Source organism: Sceloporus undulatus, chromosome 5 (assembly GCF_019175285.1).
Source record: "Sceloporus undulatus isolate JIND9_A2432 ecotype Alabama chromosome 5, SceUnd_v1.1, whole genome shotgun sequence".
NCBI classification, from domain to species: Eukaryota; Metazoa; Chordata; class Lepidosauria; order Squamata; family Phrynosomatidae; genus Sceloporus; species Sceloporus undulatus.
The window spans coordinates 69,215,313-69,237,172 of NC_056526.1; the positions used below are offsets into that span (position 1 = coordinate 69,215,313).

A 21,860-nucleotide genomic window follows, 5' to 3' on the forward strand; every position below is an offset into this window, starting at 1 on the left:
CACAGAGACTCCGAGTTGGAAGACCTAAAGCACTCCCAACAGATGGCCATCCATCATCTGCTTAAAAACTCCAAAGAGGGAGACTCCACCACATGCAGAGGCAGTATATTTCACTGTTGAACAACTCTTGTCATTGGGAAGTTCTTCCTAATGTAAAGGTGGAATCTCTTTTCCTGTAGTTTTAATCCATTGCTCCATTTCCTAGTCTCTGAAGCAGCAGAATACCTCTGTGCTCCAATCCTCAATATGACACCCCTTCAAATATTTAAGCAGAACTGTCCTATCACTTCTTAACTTTTTCTTCTCCAGGCTAAACCTACCCAGGTCCTCAAGTCTCTCCTTGTAGGGCATGCTTTCCAGACCCTTCACCATTTTGGTTTACCTCCTCTGGACACATTCCAGCTTGTCAACATCCTTTATGAATTGTCATGCCCAGAACTGGACACAGTATTCCAGGTGAGGCCTGAGCCTGACTAAAGCAGAATAGAGTGGCACTATTACTTCCCTCAGTGTAGACACTACAATTCCATTTATGTAGTCTAGTATCATATTGGCTTTTTTAGCTGCTGCCATCACACTGTTGACTCATGTTTAGTTTGTGGTCTACTAAAACTCCTAGATCCCTTTCATACATACTGTTGTCAAGCCAGGTGTCACTCATCCTACATCTGAGCCTTTCCTATACATTTTTTCTGCCTTATGTAGTACCTTACATTTCTCCGGGTTGAAATTCATTTGGTTAGTTTTGGCCCAGCTTTCTAATCTGTTAGGTCATTTTGAATTTTGATCCCGTTCTTCTGGGGTATTAGCTAGCCCTCTTAATTTGGTGTCATATGCAAATTTGCTAAGCATGCCCTCTGTTCTATCATCCAAGTCACTGATACAGTTGTTGAATAGCACTGGGCCTAGGCCAGAATCCTGTGGCACCCCACAAGTCACAGGGGCTTTGTATCTACTTGCCCACCTAAGTCAGAGAAAGCTAAATAATTATTTATTTATTTATTTATTTATTTATTTCCTGCCTCTCCTCAAGTCTTGAGGTGGGGTACAACATGTTAAAATACAAACCACACTTATAAAAAAAAAGAAAACACACAAAACCAACAGTTGCAATACAATACTTTAAAACCATTAAAATGCACTCATACAAGTACATTCATTACAATATATAAATTAAAGAGTCATGATTTAAAATTGACTGGGTCGATCTGCTAGAAGAGATATCAATTTCATGTTATTTTAAAAGCAGTCAGCGTTTTCAGCTGTTGGGTCATTCCACAATCTGGGGGCAGGACAAGAAAAACTTTTACAAGAAAGACCTTGCTAGTTGGAGCAAACATTTCCTGGACTTAAACCATGTGGGGCTTTAATAACCAATACAGTGGTCCCTTCACATTCGCTGAGGTTAGGGGTGAAGGAACTCTTTGAATGTAGAAAATAAAATAAAATAAAAAATAAAAATAAAAAACTACGAGCCTAAACAGACAGGCCAAAATAAAGCTGCTTCGGGTCACTTTGGAGGTACAGGGGTACCCCGGGTTACGAATTTAATTCGTTCCGCCGCCGCTTTCGTAACCCGAAAGGCTTTCGCAAGCCGAAAACCCATAGGCGCTAATGGGGAAAAGCCGCGATTTGGTGCGAAAAAGCGCCGAAAAGCACCAAAATTTCTTTCGTAACCCGAAATAACCTTCGTAACCCGGAACAGTTTTTTTCAATTGATTTTTTTCGTAACCCGGAAATTTCGTAAGGCGGCGCATTCGTATCCCGGGGTACCACTGTATGCTGTTTAAATGATGTATGCACCCTAAGAGGCCAGAATCCATGCCCAAGCCATGCTCCAGTCCTAAGGACTGGAGCTCAGCTTTGGTGCAACTTCTGGCCTCTTAAGAGGCACATATCATTCAAACAACATACCTCCAAAGTGGCCCGAAGCAGCTTTATTTTGGCCTGTCTGTTCAGGCCCTACTATTCTTTTTACCTGAGAGAAAACCTTTCTGGGAATGTCTAGGCTCTTGAGTGCAGCTCTGTGGTCAACATCTGCCAAAGGTTGATGATAGAATCATCTTGGAGGCCCTACAAATATCTAGAGAAGTGTTTTCTCCAGGAACCTCTAGGTTCTCCAGCACAACTTTATGGTCAACATCTGGCAGGACCCAGAGATTCCTAGAGAGAACCTATTAACCAAAATCACAAATAGTCAAAGCCGCCAATGTGGAGGGTCAACTATACTTTGTGAAGTCAAAGGCTTTCATGGCAGCATCCATAGTTTTTTGTGGGTTGTTCGGGCTATGAGGCCGTGTTCTAAAAGAGTTTGTTCCTGATGTGTCTCCAGCAGCTGTGGCTGACATCTTCAGAGAAGATGCCAGCCACAGCTGCTGGTGAAACATCAGGAACAAACTCTTCTAGAACATGGCTGCACAACTGTACCCTGCTCTTGGCCTAAATAATTCACCAAACTCCAACTCCCAAGACTCCATACCATGGAGCCCTGGAAGTTCGAGTGCAGGGCCAAACACTGCACTATTTCTGCACTGCACTAGCTGTTTGTTGTTTTTGTTATTGTTAACTGCCTTTGCGTCGATCTCGACTCATGGCAACCCTATGGATGAGACATCTCCAGGCCCCCTGTCATCTACTGCTCTGCCCAGCTCCTGCAAACTCATATTCATGGTCTCTTTAGTAAAGTCCATCCATTCATTTTGCATGTGACCTTTCTCTCTTTCTACTCCCCTCCACCTTTCCTTACATTATTGCCTTTTCCAATGATTCATACCTTTTCATGATATGTCCAAAGTATGACAGTCTAAGTCTCATCATCTTGGCTTCCTTTCTGGCTTGATCTGTTCTAGGGCCCATTTGTTTGTCCTTTTGGCTCTCCATGGGATCCTCAGCACTCTTCTCAGCACCACATCTCAAATGAATTGATTTTCATCCTGTCATCTTTCTTGACTGTCCAACTCTTACATCCATACATAAGAGGGAATACAATGGCTTGCATGATTCTGACTTTTGTGCTCAGTTGTCTGCCTTTCCATTTTAGGATCTTTTCTAGTTCTTTCATAGCTGCTCTCCCCATTCTTAATCTTCTTCTGATTTCCTGGCTGCAGTCCCCATTCTGATCAATGTTTGATTCCATATATGAGAACTCTTTTACTATTTCTATTTCCTCATTGTCTAGTTTGAATGTGTGCAAGTTCTCTGTGGTCATTATTTTTGTTTTCTTTATGTTCAACAGCATATCTCAGATTTTTGATATTCTTTCCTCCTATTTTCACTCCTCCCTCTTCCATGTCCAAGACTGCTTTCCTTACAATATGTTCTGCATATAAGATGAATAGGTAGGGTAACAGGATACAGCCTTATCTGACCCCTTTGCTAAATGGGAATCATTCTGTTTCTCCATATTGTTTTGACAGTAGTAGCCTCAGATTCCTGATCAGGACTATCAGATGTGTTGGCCCTTCGTTGTCGGGAATTAGCGGGATGTATTTCAACCGTACGTTGTGTTATATATCTGATGTTGTGAGCCACCTTGATCCTACGGGAATGGCGGCATATAAATAAAACTTTATCAGTATTAGTATTATTACTGTTAGCCGCCTTGGGTCCCACTTTGGGAGAAAGGTGGGATCAAAAATAAATAAATAAATAAATAAAATTCTCCTGTTTATTTATATCCCACCTTCCTCCCAGTACAGGGACTTCAAGGTGGCTTGCAAACCTAAAAACAGTCCAAGTTAAAACGCTGCAAATGTGCAAAATACAAATTGAAAAGAAAAAACTATTCGAACAATCCATGAAAAACATTACATTATTAAAATTTATAGTTTAAAACTCTTTTAAAAAAATACAGTTTCAGTGTGATCCTAGCTGTAGTCTTTAATAAAATAATAAAATACTCAAAATCAAAGTCAAATGCTTCTGCCAAGGGAAGAAGGCCAGGCGTGGGAAAAATCTAGCCCAAAGGAGAGAGGTCTCTCTCTCCCCAAAGTCTGTCTCCTGCTGGGCTTCTCCATCTCCAGGCGGAGCATGCGCCTCAGCCACTCAGGCACAGCCTCTGCTGCTGCTGGTGCTGCTGCTGCTGGAGCCTTCTCTGCCCAGCCTGGTGGAGCTGGTGGTGGGTCCCTCTGGGGAGAAAGCCAGGGCTCCTTGCTTGCCTCCTCCGAAGGGGGAAAGGGAGGGAGGAAGGACCTGGGGAAGAAAGGGAGCCCCCCAGCCAGCCATGGGGTTGGAGAAGGAGAAAATGGACACCCAGATCTTCATGGATGAGGACGGGTTCCAGCGCAGCGGCAGCCCAGCTCTGTCTGAGAAGGAGGAGAAGAGCCTGGAGAAGAGCCCCGACAGGGACCCCCACGGAATCAACGCACACCTCAAGGTGGGTCAGCCCAGGACTCAGGAAGGGGCTCCACAGCAGCAGCAGCAGCATCCCCTCCCACCTGCTGCCCCACAGCCCTGGCCTCCAGCCAGCTCCCCAAGCCATTGCAGCCTCTCTCCCTCCCAGCCTGGAAGTTAGCTGCCATTGGCATCTATCTGTGTGTGTGTTGTGTGTGGTGTGTGTGTATACATTATATCTATTATTATTTTTATATATAAATTAATCAAAACATTTATATATTATTTTAGTATACATATATAATTAATGTGATATATATATATATATATATATATATAATCTCAAAACATATATATATATATACTAATATATATATATATATAAAATTTACATATAGATATATAAATAAAAATTTATATATTATTGTTTATATATATATATATATTCATATTTTATTATATATATATATATATATATCAAAGCATATACACACACACACACATATATATATATCAAAGCATACACATACACACACACACACACACACACACACACATATATATATATATATATATTAAAAATAATAATCCAACCCACTCTGGGTGACCTTGGGCAAGGCACACTCTCTAAGCATCAGAGGATGGCAAGGGCAAACTCCTTCCCAATGGACTTGCCAACACAACCCCCCCCCCCGCCATTCAGAAATGGCTTGGAGGCATACAACAACAAAAAATTGATTAATACTATCATCATCATCATCATCATCATATTTTAACCTCTTTCCCTGATGAAGAAGCTGGTGGAGCTTCGAAAGCTTGCAACATGTGTTTTGTGCATTTGGGTTGGCCTAATATATTTGTTGTTGTTGTTTATTTTTAACCTCTTTGGCTGGTGAAGAAGCTAGTGGAGCCTCAAAAGGTTGCAATATGTATTTTGTGTATGTTGGTGAGCACAATACATTATTATTATTATTATTATTGATTTTTAACCTCTTTGCCTGGTGAAAAGCCAGTGGAGCCTCAAAAGTTTGCAACATGTATTTTGTGCATTGTGGTTGGGCCAATATATTTTATTTTATTATCATTATTATTATTATTATTACTATTGATTTTTAATCTCTTTGCCTGGTAAAGAAGCCAATGGAGCTTTGAAAGCTTACAACATGTATTTTGTGCATTTTTGTTGACCCAATACATTTTATTATTTCTTTACTTTACTTATATGCCACCTTTCTCCTAGGCCAGGACCCAAGATGGCTTCCATGACAACAAATTAAAAAACCTTTACAAAAAGTTTGAAAACCAGGGTTTTAAAAAAAAAAAAAAAACAACACACACACACACATTAAAATGCTTTAAAACTGATTTAAATTATTTATTGTAAAGGTATCGCTGTTTTGTGGATTTGGGGTGTTATTGTACATTGATGTATAGCATATCCTAATTTACACACACACACACACACATAATGTCTCCCTCTGAGAGGCACTCCTTGCCACTCCTTTCTTTTCCTACTTGTTTCAGTGTTTTGGGAGGCAGGCAAATTGTCTTGATAGGATCACAACTGTTTGTTGCTTACCAGCAAGCCAGAATTGCATTTCCAGGTTCATTCATGCTTCTGTTTATCTCTCAGAGGGAGACATTTTTGAGCACCAAAGTGGTGCCTGTTTGATCCGTGGAGATGTTTTCTTTCAGTTGAGGAGACAGAGGTTGCATCTGCACCGCCAAATTAACACAGTTTAACACTGCTTTGACTATCATGGCTCCATCCTATGGAATCCTGGGATTGTAGTTCATTGCAACACCAGAGCTCTCTGACAGAGAAGGCTAAATAGCTCATGAAACTACCAATCCCAGGATTCCAGAGCATCAAGTCATGGCAGTTAATGTGGTGTCAAACTACGTTATTTCAGCAGTGCAGATGCAGCCAAAAAATACAGTTTAGCTCTCTGACCCTCCAGCTGTCTAAACCCTTTTCTCTTTGTATAACTGGCCAGTATTTGTATTTCAGAGCAGAGTCTGTGTGTGTGCGTTGCTAATGACACCCGCTGTGTTTTCATTCCAGCTAGGATTTGAGGATGTGATTGCTGAGCCGGCCTCCACTCATTCCTTTGATCGCATTTGGATCTGCAGCCATGCACTCTTTGAGCTGAGCAAATACTTGATCTACAAGCTCCTGACCCTTTTCCTTGCTATTCCCCTGGCCCTGATCGCAGGACTCCTCTTTGCCGTGCTCAGCTGCCTCCACATCTGGTAAGACCTCTGCCATCTTGGGTCTGCTGCATTGTGACTGTTGTCCATGCACAGTGGCTGGCATCCTGTCATTTAGTGCCAAATAGAATAGACCCATTCCATAGGTCAATCTCATTGATTCAGTGGGTCTACTCTAGTCAAGACTCACAATAAGACTTAGGCCAGTATAGAAATAATTGACAGTCAGCATGGTGTAGTGATTTGAGCATTGTGTTACAACTGTGGAGACCTGGGTTCGATTCCCTGCTGGCCATGGAAATCCACTGGGTGACCTTGGGCAAGTTAGACACTCTCAGCCACAGAAAAGCCTGTCATAGGGTCACCTTAAAGTTGCTATAAGTTGGAAATGACTTGAAGGCCCACAACAACAACAACAACATTTGGATACACTCTGAGCTACGACTTCCGGAGTCCTTAAACTCTAACTGCCATGGTCACATCCACATGGAATCCTGGTATCTAATTCAGGGAGAGGTATTTAGGTTTCTCTGCCAGAGAGCTGTAGTGCTGCATCAGACTACAAATATGATTCTGTGGGATACAGCCATGGCAGTTAAAGTGGAATCACAGTGCTATAATTGTTTAGTGTGAAAGAGCCAGGTATATCATCACCTTTTCAGCTGTTTAGTTTAGGCTGATATCCTTCTACCATCTTATTTATATTAAGGATGGGAATTATTTGGGTTTCTACATGTTTCTGAACTGCAAGTCCCTGGATTTCTCACTATTGGCTATACTGGCCAGGGTTGCTGGGAGTTGCAATGCAGCACAGCTCCCTCCCTACATGTGGGATTTGTTCAGAGGTGGTTTGTAATTGCCTTCCCCTGAGGCTGAGAGAGTGTGACTTGCCCAAGGTCACCAGTAAATTTTTATGCTCGAGCTGGTATTTGAACCCTAACTTCCTGAGTCATAGTCTGATGCTCAAACCACTACACGATGCTGGCTTTCATGGTGCACGTGATACACACACACACATATATATATAGAGAGAGAAAGAGAGTTGGGGCCTGGCCCTGTTCATGTTTCATTGAAAATAAGACCTATTGAGTTCAGTGGGCATCCATGGGTAGCCGTATTGGCCATTTACCAAATTCAATAAAAAAATTCACCAAACAGTGATACCTTTATTGCCCAACCAAAATACAAAATAATGTATACATGTATATTGTGCATTTTGGTTGGCCAATAAAGGTATCACTGTTTGGAGGATTTTTGATTGAGTTCAGTGGGATTTGCTTTCATACAAGTATACAAAGGATTACAACCCAAATGTACAAAGTGATTTGAAGTCATTCCTTCCTTTGGCATGTTCTCATACTGTACTGAAGTTTTGGTTGACACATTCAGAAGTAAAGGCATGTTCACACATGCCTGTACATTGCTTGACCTCTCCACATAATAACTGGCCACTGAATGTACAGATTAGATCCTTTTAAAAGCATTTGTTTTGTGTGATAGCTTCTGTCTGTGTCATCTGTAGAATACCTTTCCATTTCAATTATCATTTTGATTCCAGTTATCAAGGGATAAATGTGCATGTGTAATCCAGCCTGGTGTCCCATTGAATTCAGTGGGACTCTGCAAGCATAGCTTTTTTGTCTCTCAATAATCTTAAAAGTCCTGGTTCTTTTCACGTTACAAATCAGTTTCTGAGGCAAAGAGAACACTTGTCCAAAAACTGTCTGGGCCACCCAAGGCATTTAGCTGCCTGAGTCAGAGCAACATCTGAGTCAAGGCACATGGCATCTGAGGAGAACTGAGTTGTTTTGGCACCTGAGGCACAAAATTTTACCAAAGCTTCTCTGCCTTCCTGATAGTAAAACATACAATCATAATAACTAACAATCTGCTATCCTTTCAATGGTGATTCAATTCACATAATCTGAGGAGGACCCCAGCTTTGCTTTTTGTATACATGTCCAAATCATGTATAATAAACATGTGCATGGGTTCAAGAGGGAGCAGGGAAGTGAAGGAGATTGTTATCTGTAGTAACATACTTGTTAATGTCACACTGTTGAAAAGCCATTTTCGTTGCATGTATTAGTAGGTGTGTTCTTTAAACATATTTTAATTACCCTCTTGAACATGTATCTCTATGTATGAGGGCAGCACTTACATTTCTATACCACTTTATAGTGCTAAGCACTCTGTAAGTGGTTTACAGTATGTTAGACATGAGCCCCTTTGTCTTGTGTTGTCATGTGTATGATCCTGTCATAATGGCATTTCAAGATGTCACTCTTAGGAATCAAAGTAGATAGGAAAGTGACCTTGGAAGAACCTCATAAGGAAAACTGTTGGCCATCCTGGGAAGTAGAGTTACCATCTCTAATTTTGTGCACCGTTATACTCTTGGTATTGATCCTACCCATCGATTTTAGTTAGCATGGTTTGCAGAATATCAGGTGTGTTGAGGCACCATCCCTGTTGCCCTCCAAAGCATTACAGCTGCTGTAGCTGAGAACAGGCACATTCTGTGCATTCATGGCTGAGTTGGGCTCTATCTCACATTAGCTGGTTCCAAATTTAATTGCTTGTTCTTTGTAGTGCGTTGTTTGAGACTGGGGGGGGGGGGTTGCCAAGTGGCATATGACATATTTTATTATGGTTTCACCAAAGCTATATTCACAGAATCCTGTAAGGAAGGAATTCCCAAATGTTGGGCATCCAAGTGTTTTAGACTTCAATTCCCAAAGGCCCCAGCCAGCTTGGTGAACAGTCAGGAATTCTGGGAACTGAAGATCAAAACATTTGTAGGACCAAATTTTGGAAATAACTGGGTTTTGGGCTGCTGCCATACTGCAGAATGAATACAGTTTGACACTATTTTAACTGTCATGGCTCTATCCTATGGAATCTTGGGATTTCTAGATTGTTGTGGCACCACTGAGCTCTGACATAGAAGATCAAATACCTCTCATAATCACAGATCCCAGAATTCCATAGCATTGACCCATGGCAGTTAAAGCTGCATTCATTCTGCAGCCTGGCATACTTCTCCAATAAAGTATGTCAGTCCCTTGGATCACTCTAAGAACGCATCAACACTGAAGAAATAATGCAGTTTGACACCACTTTAACTGTCATGGCTCCATTCTACAGAATCTTAGGATTTGTAGTTTTGTGAGTACTATAGTAGAGAAGGCTAAAGACCTTGTAAAACTTGAAATAAAATAATTCCTTAGGATGGAGCTACAGCACTTAAAGTGATGTCAAACTGCATTATTTCTACAGTGTAGATGCACCCTTTGAGTATAGACTTGATGAAACTGGCATATTTAACCTAACTAACATGCTCAAAATCACTCTGGTTTTTAAAAGACAAAATGGACAAAGGTAGACTAAATAGATTTCACATCAATATCAACTTCAAGGTGCTAACACAGTCCAACCTCTTTGTGTATACTTTGGAAAGAGGGTTTTCTATGAATCTTAACAAGCCAAAATAAAGCTCATATTATACAAAACATTTTCATATTATTTACTTGTGTGGTTTTTGTTTATTCTATCCTTTCCATTACTGAAGAGTAGGGTTGGGAAGGGCTAGGCAAAAATACCTGAATTCCTAAGACAGAAGGAAAAAAAATCATTAAACAAAAAGAAACAGAAAATAGCATTTTCTGAACATATGTTCTGCACAACCCTTTCTTTTATCATACTGAACATTTTTTGTTGTTAATAACCACCCTCAAGTTGATCTCGACCCATGGTAGTCCTGTAGATGAGATATCTTTAAGACTCCTTGTCCTCCACTGCTCTGCTTAGTTCCTGCAAACTCATACCTGTGACCTCCTTAACAGAATGCATCCATCTAGCATTCGACCTTCCTCTCTTTCTAATTCCCTCCACCTTTCCCAAGATTATTGTTTTTTCCAGTGAGTCCTCCCTTCTCATGATGTCCAAAGTGCAACAGCCTACGTTTTGTCATCTTGGATTCCTTTAGAGGCTTGGAATCAAGAAAGACACTGAGCTAGAAGAGCTAAAATGGTCATAGATTCAGATCCTTAACAGAAAGGCCTGTTTGTGAAGCCTTTCACAAGAGGCAAACCTTTAATGAGGGTTTATCAAAGCAGATAAGAGGAACATAAGAGGGAACAGCATAAGAACAGCATCAGAGGGAAAACATTCAGCATCAAAAGAAATAGTCTCTCTGCTAGACAGCTGAAAACTACCAAGCCTGAAGGACTTGGCCACAAAGGGAAGAAGAAGGCATCCTCCTCCAGGGACGCACATGCCTACTGCCCCAGCATTATTCCTTCCCTTGGAGAGAGTCTTTTTTCTTTTCAAATGCTTTGAACCCTGGTTTGCAGCAGGTGAGGATGAGAGTAAGGGAGTAGGCCACCTCTGCTGGCTCCACTCCTGAAAATACCAGTGGTTGATGGTGCAGATGCCCCTGGGGTGGTGAATCCCCTCTGGGCTTAGGCCAGTCTGAATCAGTTTTTCAAGTATTGAAGTTATTTTGAGAAAGGGTTCAGCACCTTGAATGTCTCATCTACAGTTAAGACTAAGACCTGGAGTGGATTATCAACCCCACTGACATGGAAGCCACTGGTCACTACTGCTTACCTCATCTCCCCAAACCCTGTATTGTTGGTCAAGTTCTCAAGCAAGAGATTGCTGTTTTAGATGCTTCTCATGTCCTAGTAAGCCCTGATCATTCTGGCCTTCTGATCATGTAGTGGACTGTATACATGAGTACAGCTGGTTCCCCCTTCTCCAGCTGTGGTTGAGTTGTTTTCAACCTACAATCCTGCAGATGCTTTAGACTTAAACTCCCAGAAGTCCTTGCCACCATGGTCAATAGTGAAGGGTTTGGGGAGTTCAGGTCCCAAAACTCTGTCAAACCAAAGGTTGGTTTAGAATGGATGTCAGCAAGCAAAATGGGGTCAATGCACAGCACTGGAGGCAAGGCCAAGAGGCATGGTCCTACTCCAAGCGGAGGTCTCTCATCTGAAAAGAGTTTGTATCTGTGTAGTAAATAATGAAACGCAACTGCCATGGTGCAGTGATTACTAATATGGGTGGATGCTCATATATTTGTGCAGGTTGCCTGTCAACTGTAGTTTTGCCCTTCACTTAAAATATACAAGAATGAACTACATGAACAAAGAAAATGCCAAATGCATTAAAATTCACTGAAAGACCTGATAAACTTGAAAGATCTTTCCTAGGAATGTAAGCTAGGCATTCCTGCAGAAGGAATTCCACAAATGGGATACCACCACTAGGAAGGCTCCAGTTGACTTTTAATCACCACACACCTTGTATCTGAACACAGATACACAGGAGAGGAGAGCCGCAAGTTATGTCCTGCAAATAAAGATCAGTATACACAGATGCAGGACTCCTTGGGTGCATCTGTGCGGTAGAAATCATGCAGTTTGACACCACTATAACTGCCATGGCTCCATCCTATAGAATCCCAGGATGTGCAATTTTATGAGGCACCTGCAAAGAAAGCTAAAGACCTTGTAAAACTACAAATCCCAGGATTCCATAGGATTGAGCTACAGCACTTAAAATACACTTTAAAAGCTCTTTTAAAATGATGTCAAACTGCATTATTTCTATAGTATAGATGCATCCCTTGATGCCTTTGGTTTAATGTTCAAAGATTTGAAAAAAATAAAAAGACTCCATAAATCAGCATTCCCTTCCCAAAAAGGAGAATAACTAAGATCATGTAATTTTTGTACTATCCTGATTCCTACCTTCAAACCCCCCCCCCTTTCTGCCTCAAGGGAGCAGTCTTTATTCAAAATTGTGGAGGTGGACTCATGGGGCTATTGTTCTGTTTTCCTGTGGAATCCCTTTGGTTTGGGAGTGTGCAACTGTTGCTTATTTTGAGGGCAGGGAGTGAATTCCATTCAAGCACTCCCAGTGTCCTTTGGGAAAGGGCCAAAGCAACTCCAGTGGTGTGGGGATTGCTGGATTCCCCCCTCCACCACTGCTCTGCCCCTGCACTGCCTCCACCAGTTCCTAAAGAGGGTGTATTTCCAGCCACAATATTTGGTTTCTTCAGCTTAAAAAATGGAGACCCTGTTATTAACCAGCCTAAGAGCCCTGTGTGTTGAGAGACTACATTCCATCTTATGTGTAGAGACGCATTTTGGAAACCCTCAGTTAGGAAGCATTGCTGAAGTGCCAACAGAGAGGAGTTGTTACAGTGTTAGCATGCCAAGTATTCACATAAGAACTTGACCTCGCATTCCTTCTGCACCCAGAACTCTCAGTGAGGAGAGGAGCAGTTGCGTACCCGTGTTGAAGGGCACAGTTTTACCTCTCCACTGCCTGAACTTTGCACATGTACAAAAATCTGAGTAGGAAAGAAATTCTATTTTTTAGCGGGGGAGGGGGGTAAACTCTCTCTCTCTCTCTCTCTCTCTCTCTCTGTTGAAAGCTTTTGTTACTTTTAGCTTACTTTGGATCTTTTCCTCTTGCTGGCTTAGTTACGCTGGTGGCCATAGTTACACTATCTGTTAGGTATGAACAATCTGAACCCATGCCAGTACCAACCAGTTGTTCGCTGAACTGTTTGCAGGCTTGTTAAGGAAAGGTTGCCATTCTACATTCTTATGTCGCTTGCATGGATCTATCTCCTTTCCTTTGGCTACATACTTAAGTTGAAGATGAAACGACAAAAAATAACAACTACATTACATATTTACATATGTTTTACAACAGAGCCTTGCAGCAAAAATTTGTATGGATGTGACATACTAACACAAAATCAACATCTGCCAAATTTTAACAGTAATTATAGGGATCAGACTGGCCTGAGCTTCTTGGATATAAACAAGATTTTTTTAAATTGTTAATATCAACATGCAGCTCAGTGGAAAAAATTATTAGTTTGTTTTGGTGTGTGTGTGTGTGTGTGTGTTTTAAAAAATAGTGCCATAAAAAACGCCATAGGTCCTTTGGCTTAACCAGGGCACCTTTTACATATATTGTTTCAGGCATACAGTTACTTGCTTGTAACAAGAATTGTTTTGAGGCAAAACTAAAAGCATGAAAGCTATGTTGTGTTACTTTTTAATTAGGCCACAAATGATTGATGTCTATCTACAAACAGGTAGGCTACAAGAAAAGTTACGAAAGTACAGTAATTGCATTTTTCATGCTAACCTCTCACTACAGAGGCCACTTTTACAAATAGTATAGATTTCCATGTTTGAATTATTCATCAGAATTAATTTTTTGGGGCAGGGAAATATGTGCTACATACTTGATTATGCTTTACATGTACAGAACATTTGATGCAAAAATACTGCCAACAGTGGAGGGACCTGACAGGAAAGATAGATATTATTTAAAAGAATATGCCTCTAAATACACAGAAACACTGATAGAAGGGAATAAAAAGATATTCGAAAATATATTGACAGAGTTCCTTCCCTGTGTGGGCAAATTATTTTGGTAACATTTCTATTAGCTTCATTAAAGGACTTGCCTCAAACCTCAGAGCCCAGTAGAATTTTATTCCTAGTCTTGAGTTTCTCTTCCCCCAAATTGTTCTTAATTTGTACTCAGATTTAAACTGTATAATAGATTTAAAAAGCATGCAAGGAAAATTAAAGTACACGCTCTGCCTTTCAGATTGGAGAAAGCCTGGCATTTATAATATCCCTGCTGTTCCACCCAGAATCACATGTGGTAATCCTTTTCATGTGTGTTGTATGGTGAAGATCGCTCAGTGCATTGCCCTGCCCTGTTTTTAGAACAGCGATTTTTCACACGCTGATTGTAAGGCTAGATTAAATTTATGGCAATTGTTTTCAGTCATCTCCTAGTAGGGATGTGTATATACAAAACTGTTGATGTCAGTGCCAAGTGTTTGCTGCCAGTCATTAGGTATTTAATCTTGTGTCATTTAACAATGCAAAGCATTTTTGAAGACTAATTGAATATATAGCTAGCTAATGCACTGATCTTAGATCTTTCCCAATATACTTTTGCTACTTTAGCAATCTAATCAAATTGGAGAGACCATCTTGTGACACTATACAGTTATAGCTCTTTGATACCACTTTAACTCTCAGGACTCCATGCTATGGAATCCAGGAGTTTGTAGTTTGATTGAATACTTAGAATTCTCTGCTAGAGAACAAAGAGCTGGAGTTCAGAACTGGACCAGAACATTCTAGGAAAGAATTCTAAACACATGAAAAAACTACAAATCCCATGATTCCAGAAAGCGAGTCATGACAATTGAAGTGATATCTAGCAGATGTATCTGTGTAGTATAAATATACTCTTAGGTGACCGTTCACGCATGGATCTGAGGTGTTCACTACATGTACTGTATGAACTGACTATGGATGTTGATTAATTCCCAAAACTGCAATCTTGTATCAACTTCTTCAAAGTTCTTTTCAGCTTTCTTGGTAACAGGACTGTGTTGTTGTTGTTATAATTATTATTGTGCTGATTGTGACTTTCTAAATGATGGGTGTGAGCATATGAAGATGCTGAGTATCATGTCAGACTACTACACTATTTACTACTTAAACTGGCAACAATCCTCCAGGATTTTTCCCTTCAACTGTAATCTACCTAACCTTTCCTTTCAAGTATGGTCTAGCTAGAGATGGCTGCTGAGATGATATATGAAAAGCTGTATGGTGATAAATCAGACTCTGCTCTCCAGAGTTGTAGTCTAATGCTCAGACCACTACACCATGTTGCCTCTCACACACAAGAAAAACAGTAACATCTGCAAAATAACAGTGCAATTGTTTATTTGAAAGTAAGACCTAATACATATGGATAACTAGGGTAGTGGCTTAAATTTTCACAGCTTATCTTAAAACTGATTTTAAAATTTTCTTAAAATCTAATATCTTCTGAGTCTGGTTGTGAAAGTTTAATCTCAAATATATCCGGGGGTGCGGGGTGAGAGTATACTTGTACTTGTTTATCATCATCATCATCATCATCATCATCATCATCATCATCATCATCATCATCAGGCGTTTAGCTTCCCAATACCTCATAAAACTCCACTCTTCAACAGTGGAATGTGACCCTCCATCAAGCTTAACAAACATAGCCGATGGAATGGGATGGGAATTACAGTCCAACAATAGTTGGAGGGCCAGTTGCCCAATCCTACTTTGACATATGATTTAAGGGAAATTTACTCCTGAGTAAGCCTCTTTACCAAGAGGCTATAGTGCATGCCTTTACAGACCAGCAATTAGCCTTTGTAGGCACTTGCCTTTCTATGGACTTAGAAGTCCAGTTTTATCTTGCTATTGATGTACGAGAGCTATATCAAGTCCTGGAGCCCTTTCACATTATAGAGTTATAGTGCTATGATCATGCTTAACTTGGCAACATCCTGTGGAATCCTGAGATTTGCCATATGTTATTGTTGTTGTGTGCTGTCAAGTGATTTCCAATTTATGGTGAACCTATCATGGAGTTTTCTTGGCACAATTTGTTTAGAGGACATTTGCCATTGCCTTCCCCTGAGGCTGAGAGCATGTGACTTGCCCAAGGTCACCCAGTAGATTTCATAGCCAAGCAGAGAATCAAACCCTGGTCTCCAGAGTTGCAGTCCAACATTTGCCATTTAGAGATGGTTATTTAGACTTCTCAGCCAGAGAGCTCCTCTGTTACCGCTAACCAAACTACAGACACCAGGATTGGATAGGATGCCATGACAGTTAAAGTAGAATCATAACACTACATTTTTTTAATATGAAAAGGCCTCAGGATTTGTCAAACCACATCCAAAAGAGGTGGTACATTAAAGTGACAAACATGACAAATAAAGATGGTGTATAACAGTATGAGTATAAATAACATAACAATAGTAGATTGATTTAATAAACAGTGGGAATGGCTGGATTTAATGTGCTGGTAGCTCAAAATCTAACTCGAATTATTTAAACCTTCCTTTCATCTTCTCTTTTATAGGATTGTGGTGCCCTTCATAAGGTCTTGCCTGTTGGTATTGCCCTCTGTGCAGGCTATGTGGAAGAGCATAACAGACCTTTTTGTTGCACCCATGTGTCGCAGTGTAGGAAGGTGCTTTGCTGCAGTTGACATACGTCTGGACCAAGAGTGAACATCTGGGATTGGACACTTCTCCGCTCTTCCATCAAGTTAAACATACTTGCTGACATAGCATGGAGACACTTAACCATTCATTCCAAAAGTACTACTGTTTAAATGGCTGGCTGCTTTTTGTTCTTCAGTTGCATTGCACTGTTTTCTAGAAAGAAAGCTTGCTCTGGGGAAGGGGAAAGAATTATTTAAAACTTGCCATGTTTTTAATTGAAAAATAACAAGCTTTGGCAATGCTTTATTTAATGGTACTGTAAATTCATCTGGTTCTTAAAGATGTGTCCTTGAGGATATACATGGCCACGTCATCATAGTACTCAGCTACTCTGAAGTGTGAATGGGGGATCTCACTATGTGCTCTGTCGGCTGTATCCATATCTTTTGGAGTGCACAGTTTTCTTGAAAGTTATATCGGTTTTCATCTATTATCTAAATTCCAGTGGTCACACTTCCACTTTCCTCAGCAGCTGATTCCTTGTAGAATCTATCAGTTTCTTGCATAATCCAGTTGCGAAGCTTCCTCAGAGTACTGAGCTGAGTCCATGGGCAGCTGTAACTTAGTACTGGGAGCAGGGAATTTGAGCCATAGATTGCATTTGAGCTGGAGCCTAGAATGCATTTGTCCTATTGATCAGCCATGGACCAATGTTTAGAGTACGCCAAACTAATCCAAAAGCCACATATTGATTGTCAGTCACAGAGGCTAATGTTGCATTTCCCTTCTTCCATTCTGGAAAAAGGCTATAGAATAATGGTGATCGACTATGTGAGGGGCCAGCGGCCAATTCCCCATAGTTTCTGTATGGACAGTAAGTCCAAATACCTCCACCTTCTTCTGCAGTCCCTCTCAAATGACATTTAATCACTTCCTGTCACCATTTTGAGAGGGGCTTCAGAGGAGAACAGAGATGGAAGATAGTACAGGTTCTAGGGTGATTGTGTGGTGGGATATTTTCACATGTTTTTATGCCTTTGGGAGGCTTTCTGTATGGTTTGGGAGAAAAAAATGCCTGGAAATCATACTTTCTTTTGGGGGATTTGGGGGTTCAGGGATCATAAAAGTGGGATCAATAGCCTACTCCTGCTGTAGAACCTATGTACAGACATTCCTGGGTAGTACATCAGACTAGGTTCCAGCTCATAGACTCCTATTTCAGGCACTGGAATTTCTGACAAAATGGAACTCAGCTATACAAGCATTAGGCACACATGGAGAGCCCCTGCTAAAAGAAGAATGCTTGTAGCCACTCCCTTTCATTCAAGTGAACAGACAAACATTTTCAATAATTCTACATGGTTTTGAGAGAACATAGGATGACAAATCACCATCCTTCAGGCAATTGAGAGAACCCTGACTTATCATTGCTTTATCCTGAAGGATGTATTTCTTAAAAGCATCTTTATGATTTTCACTCTCTGTCTTAGAATGTTATCCATTTCTTCAGGAGATGTGAATTGAGTTCGGAATTCAAAGAAGCACACTTGAAAATTTTACACAAAATTGTGTGAAGAAAGGGACATAATTAAATACTTCTGCTATTCAGATTCCTAAGGATCAAAACAAAGACGAAGCATTGCTCCAAAAATCACTCTTCAAGATAAGGTGTTAGTTTGGAGTAGGCAGTAAATCCTAATTCTTTATTTAATGAACCTTTTGACTTGGTTGTATATACAGTACTTTGTTTCTGTGTAAATGGTGTTGGATAGGTTACCTTGTAGGTTTATTTTTACAGTCCTGATATTCTTGCCATGTGGGATGCTCAGGTGATCTGCTGTTGGGCATGGAAAGGCTATACCATGCACACAATCTGCAAAGGTTTCTGCACAGGAAAAAAATAGGATCTTGAATTATCTTCTGAACCAAGAAGTCAATGCAGGATCCTGTTGTGCCTCAGAGGCCAGAGTATCCCATTTTGAAGTAGATGCTACCAATCTCTAAACTCAACAATCTGTGGATATTTTCTTGCACAGGGGGATGTGAATGTCTGCTGATCTGTGTTCCTGATATGTGCAGTTTCCATGTGCAGAAATGCAGAAATGCCAGCATGTAGCACTTGACTATCTGTATAGAGTAAGGCCAATGAATTTCTAAACGACCGGAGTTTGTTGTCCAGATCATTGCTTCCTGGGTATGAGGGGGCAACCATTTCCCCCATATGTGCCATTGAGTTCATTCTTTTGTCAGGGACTGGCAGCCACTGGCTGAGGGACCTGCATCATTACAAGGCCACCATTCTGAGTAGCACTCTTCTAGAGTATCCAAGCCATCAACTAAAAGACTCATATGTAGTTCAGATCAGACCAAAGACTTTGTACAATTCCATTTTAATACTTAAATCTTGTAATACAGCTATGCAAAAGATACCAAATATGTATTTTTAAAAATATTTTTATTAAATTTATCTATATAACATTCAAGATTTTATGCCTTTGCAGTTTAGCAATGTCACTGTTTAATGATCACAAAAATAAACCTTTTGCTGACACTTCAGCTGGTGGGACGTTCTCTTACAAAAAGAAACAGAAGCATTAATCTGGTCTCCAGTCTTGCAACTATGTTATTATTGAAGCCTAATGCCAAAGGTCATTGTGCATACATTTAATATAGCTATAAGAGTGCAGTGTGCATGCCATGCAACGTGCAACCTGCATTCATTTGAAACTCAGCTGTACTGTTCATGTAACGGTGTACTCCCCCCCCCCCAAGAATTTCATTGTGGTGCAAACCAAAACACTTTCTCCAAAGTGTTATTTAATTGAATATTTTAAGTTGCTTTTTTTCATACATGAAAACAAAAAATAATTCCCACAACTCTGTGCAGCTTTTTAGATATGAATTAGACATTTTGATTGACTCCTGCAAATCAAAACTGTCAAAAACCTTGCTCTAGAATTGAAGGGTATTAAGTGAACAACCTATCAGAGTATAAAACAGTGAAATAAAACTCTTGGTGATTTTTTCTAATGAAGAGGGCTGCTATCTTTGGGAAATGTGGTTGTTTTTTGCTTGTAAATTTAAATACTGTAATTTGGAGTGGCTTTAGGTGGCCAAATTTGCAATCAATTATGCACCTGCCTGGGAATAAATTTCATTTGAGTTCAGGAGATCTTCTTTCTGAGTAAACATGCAAGGACTGGGATACCTTAGAATTTAACTGTGTATGCACCTCACATTAGTGAGTAAAACAGAATACATTAATAAACACCTGTGTGTTAAAAGTAGGCTCAAAGTTCAGAAACCTTTTTTCCCTGTTTTTCATAACAGAACACCATTTTCTAACATTGAAATTCTTTTGCAGTCAGTTGCAAAATCCTTAAGAGTTAAATGTTACACACTTGACTGGGAATTAAGCTGGTCTGCTGAGTTCAGACAATGTTCCAAGCCATGTTTGGAGTGTTAAATCATGCCAGCTGAAATGCATCTCACTGTCTATTTTAAACAGGATAAAAAATACATAGTAATCTAATGCTCTCCATGAAGAAGTGACAACTTTGTGCCAGGACAACACTAGAATGATATGATTTCTGTCTCTTACAGAAAGTATCTGCTTTATGGGTGAATTAACCTGCTGACAAACACCAACAAAAATATTAACATTTGAGTCATTTCTCTATGGTTTTCCAACTCATCAGGGCTACCAAGACAAGATATAATGATTCTAAAACAACGCTGATGGTGTGGGTGTTGCTATAAAAGCAATGCAATGTGGTACACGGCTTTGCACAGGCATTCTACCATAAACCAAATAGCATTTTAAAAATTGCCTTTGAAAATGAATACATTTGGCTTGCAACTGGAATTGGAACAAGACAGACTATACAAGGCTCCTGGGTGCAGGCAACTACAGCTGGGCTACCTTTGAGGAAAGAAACACAATATTTAGGGAACCTGGTGATATCCCAGTGCTTTATCTTGTTAATATGATACCATCATGTGTATCCACAGAGATACTGTCATTGAAAAGTAGACAGTATTTTATGATTAATTAACAGCTGATAAGTACCTATGTGCATGAATATATATATAAATATGTGCACTCTGTCAGTTTCCAGAAGATCTTGGAATCTTAGGGTTCAATGGGTCCAAAACAACCAAACAAAACCAGTAACTAGAAACTAAAGCAAACAAAAAGGGCATACTCTTAGCAATATCTAAACTCAGTCTTTTTTCAAGGGCACAACAGATATCTAATGCTTCTCCTTCAGTAAATAAACCACTAAAAAGAGGGGGAAACATTTTAAAAGAGCAAACTTTACAGACAGATGGCTCCAAGACAGATGGCCTAAATATCCTAAAAGGCAGCAGACCCCATCTGATCTTGGAAGCTAAGCTGGATCAGCTCTGGTTAGTACTTGAATGGGAGACTGTCAATGAATACCAGGTGCTGTAGGCTAAATTTCAGAGGAAGGAACTGGCAAGCTATTGTTGAATATTCCTTGCCCTATGAAATTCATGGGATTGTCATAAGAAGACAGGCAATTTGAAGGAATACACACACTGCACACAGTCCCAAAATATCCCAGCCACTTTGTTTGGACATACAACGGCAGTATCCTCCAGTGAACATTATTTTCTAGTCAGTACTATAACACTGGATGGGTAGGTTCACTAAAGATCAACTCTTTCATAACAAGAAAAATTGCAAGGTCTGCAAAAAAGGAAATGTAGAAGCTGAACAGACCGCCCTGCAGCTGCCTCTTTTCTTCGCCAGATCGGGACCACAACAACTACACGCTGCACCCTCAATCTGGCCTTTCTGCAGCACAAAAAGGAGCCACCACAAAAAGTGGAAAGGGCACCATAGCCACCGACACTGTGGCTTTTTGGCACTCCTTTGGCGCTGTCATCTGGTTACAGCAGCAGAGGGGCGCCATGATGCCGCCTGCCTTCTGGTTGGGTGCACGTCATGACGGTGGCATCGGGGCATGCATCATGTGGATGCCACACCCCCACTCCGCTCCCAGGCTGGTGCTTATCATGATCTGTTGAGGCCCTAAGTCTCATTGTAGGTTTGCTCCTCCAGTCCTGTACTGCTCACCATATGTAGGCATCAGTTGATTTCTCAAACCTTTATGCCAATACTGTACAATGATGGCTGCTTTACTGAAAATGAGTAGAGGACTGATTTCTCAGCACTGGTGATAAATGTACACTGGTGCCTCGGGTTACGAAATTAATTCGTTCCGCCATTCCTTTC

General features: G+C 40.5%; 1 protein-coding gene across 1 annotated transcript; it reads left to right on the forward strand.

The window, feature by feature from the left end:
* The first annotated feature begins 4,056 nt into the window (after nt 1–4,056).
* Nucleotides 4,057–19,867, forward strand: CAV2 (caveolin 2). Its single transcript, XM_042470284.1, has 3 exons — nt 4,057–4,375; nt 6,398–6,585; nt 16,513–19,867. Exons 1-3 carry the CDS (start codon nt 4,223–4,225, stop codon nt 16,661–16,663), a joined length of 492 nt encoding a protein of 163 aa, XP_042326218.1. The 5' UTR covers nt 4,057–4,222; the 3' UTR covers nt 16,664–19,867.
* Nucleotides 19,868–21,860: the final 1,993 nt, after the last annotated feature.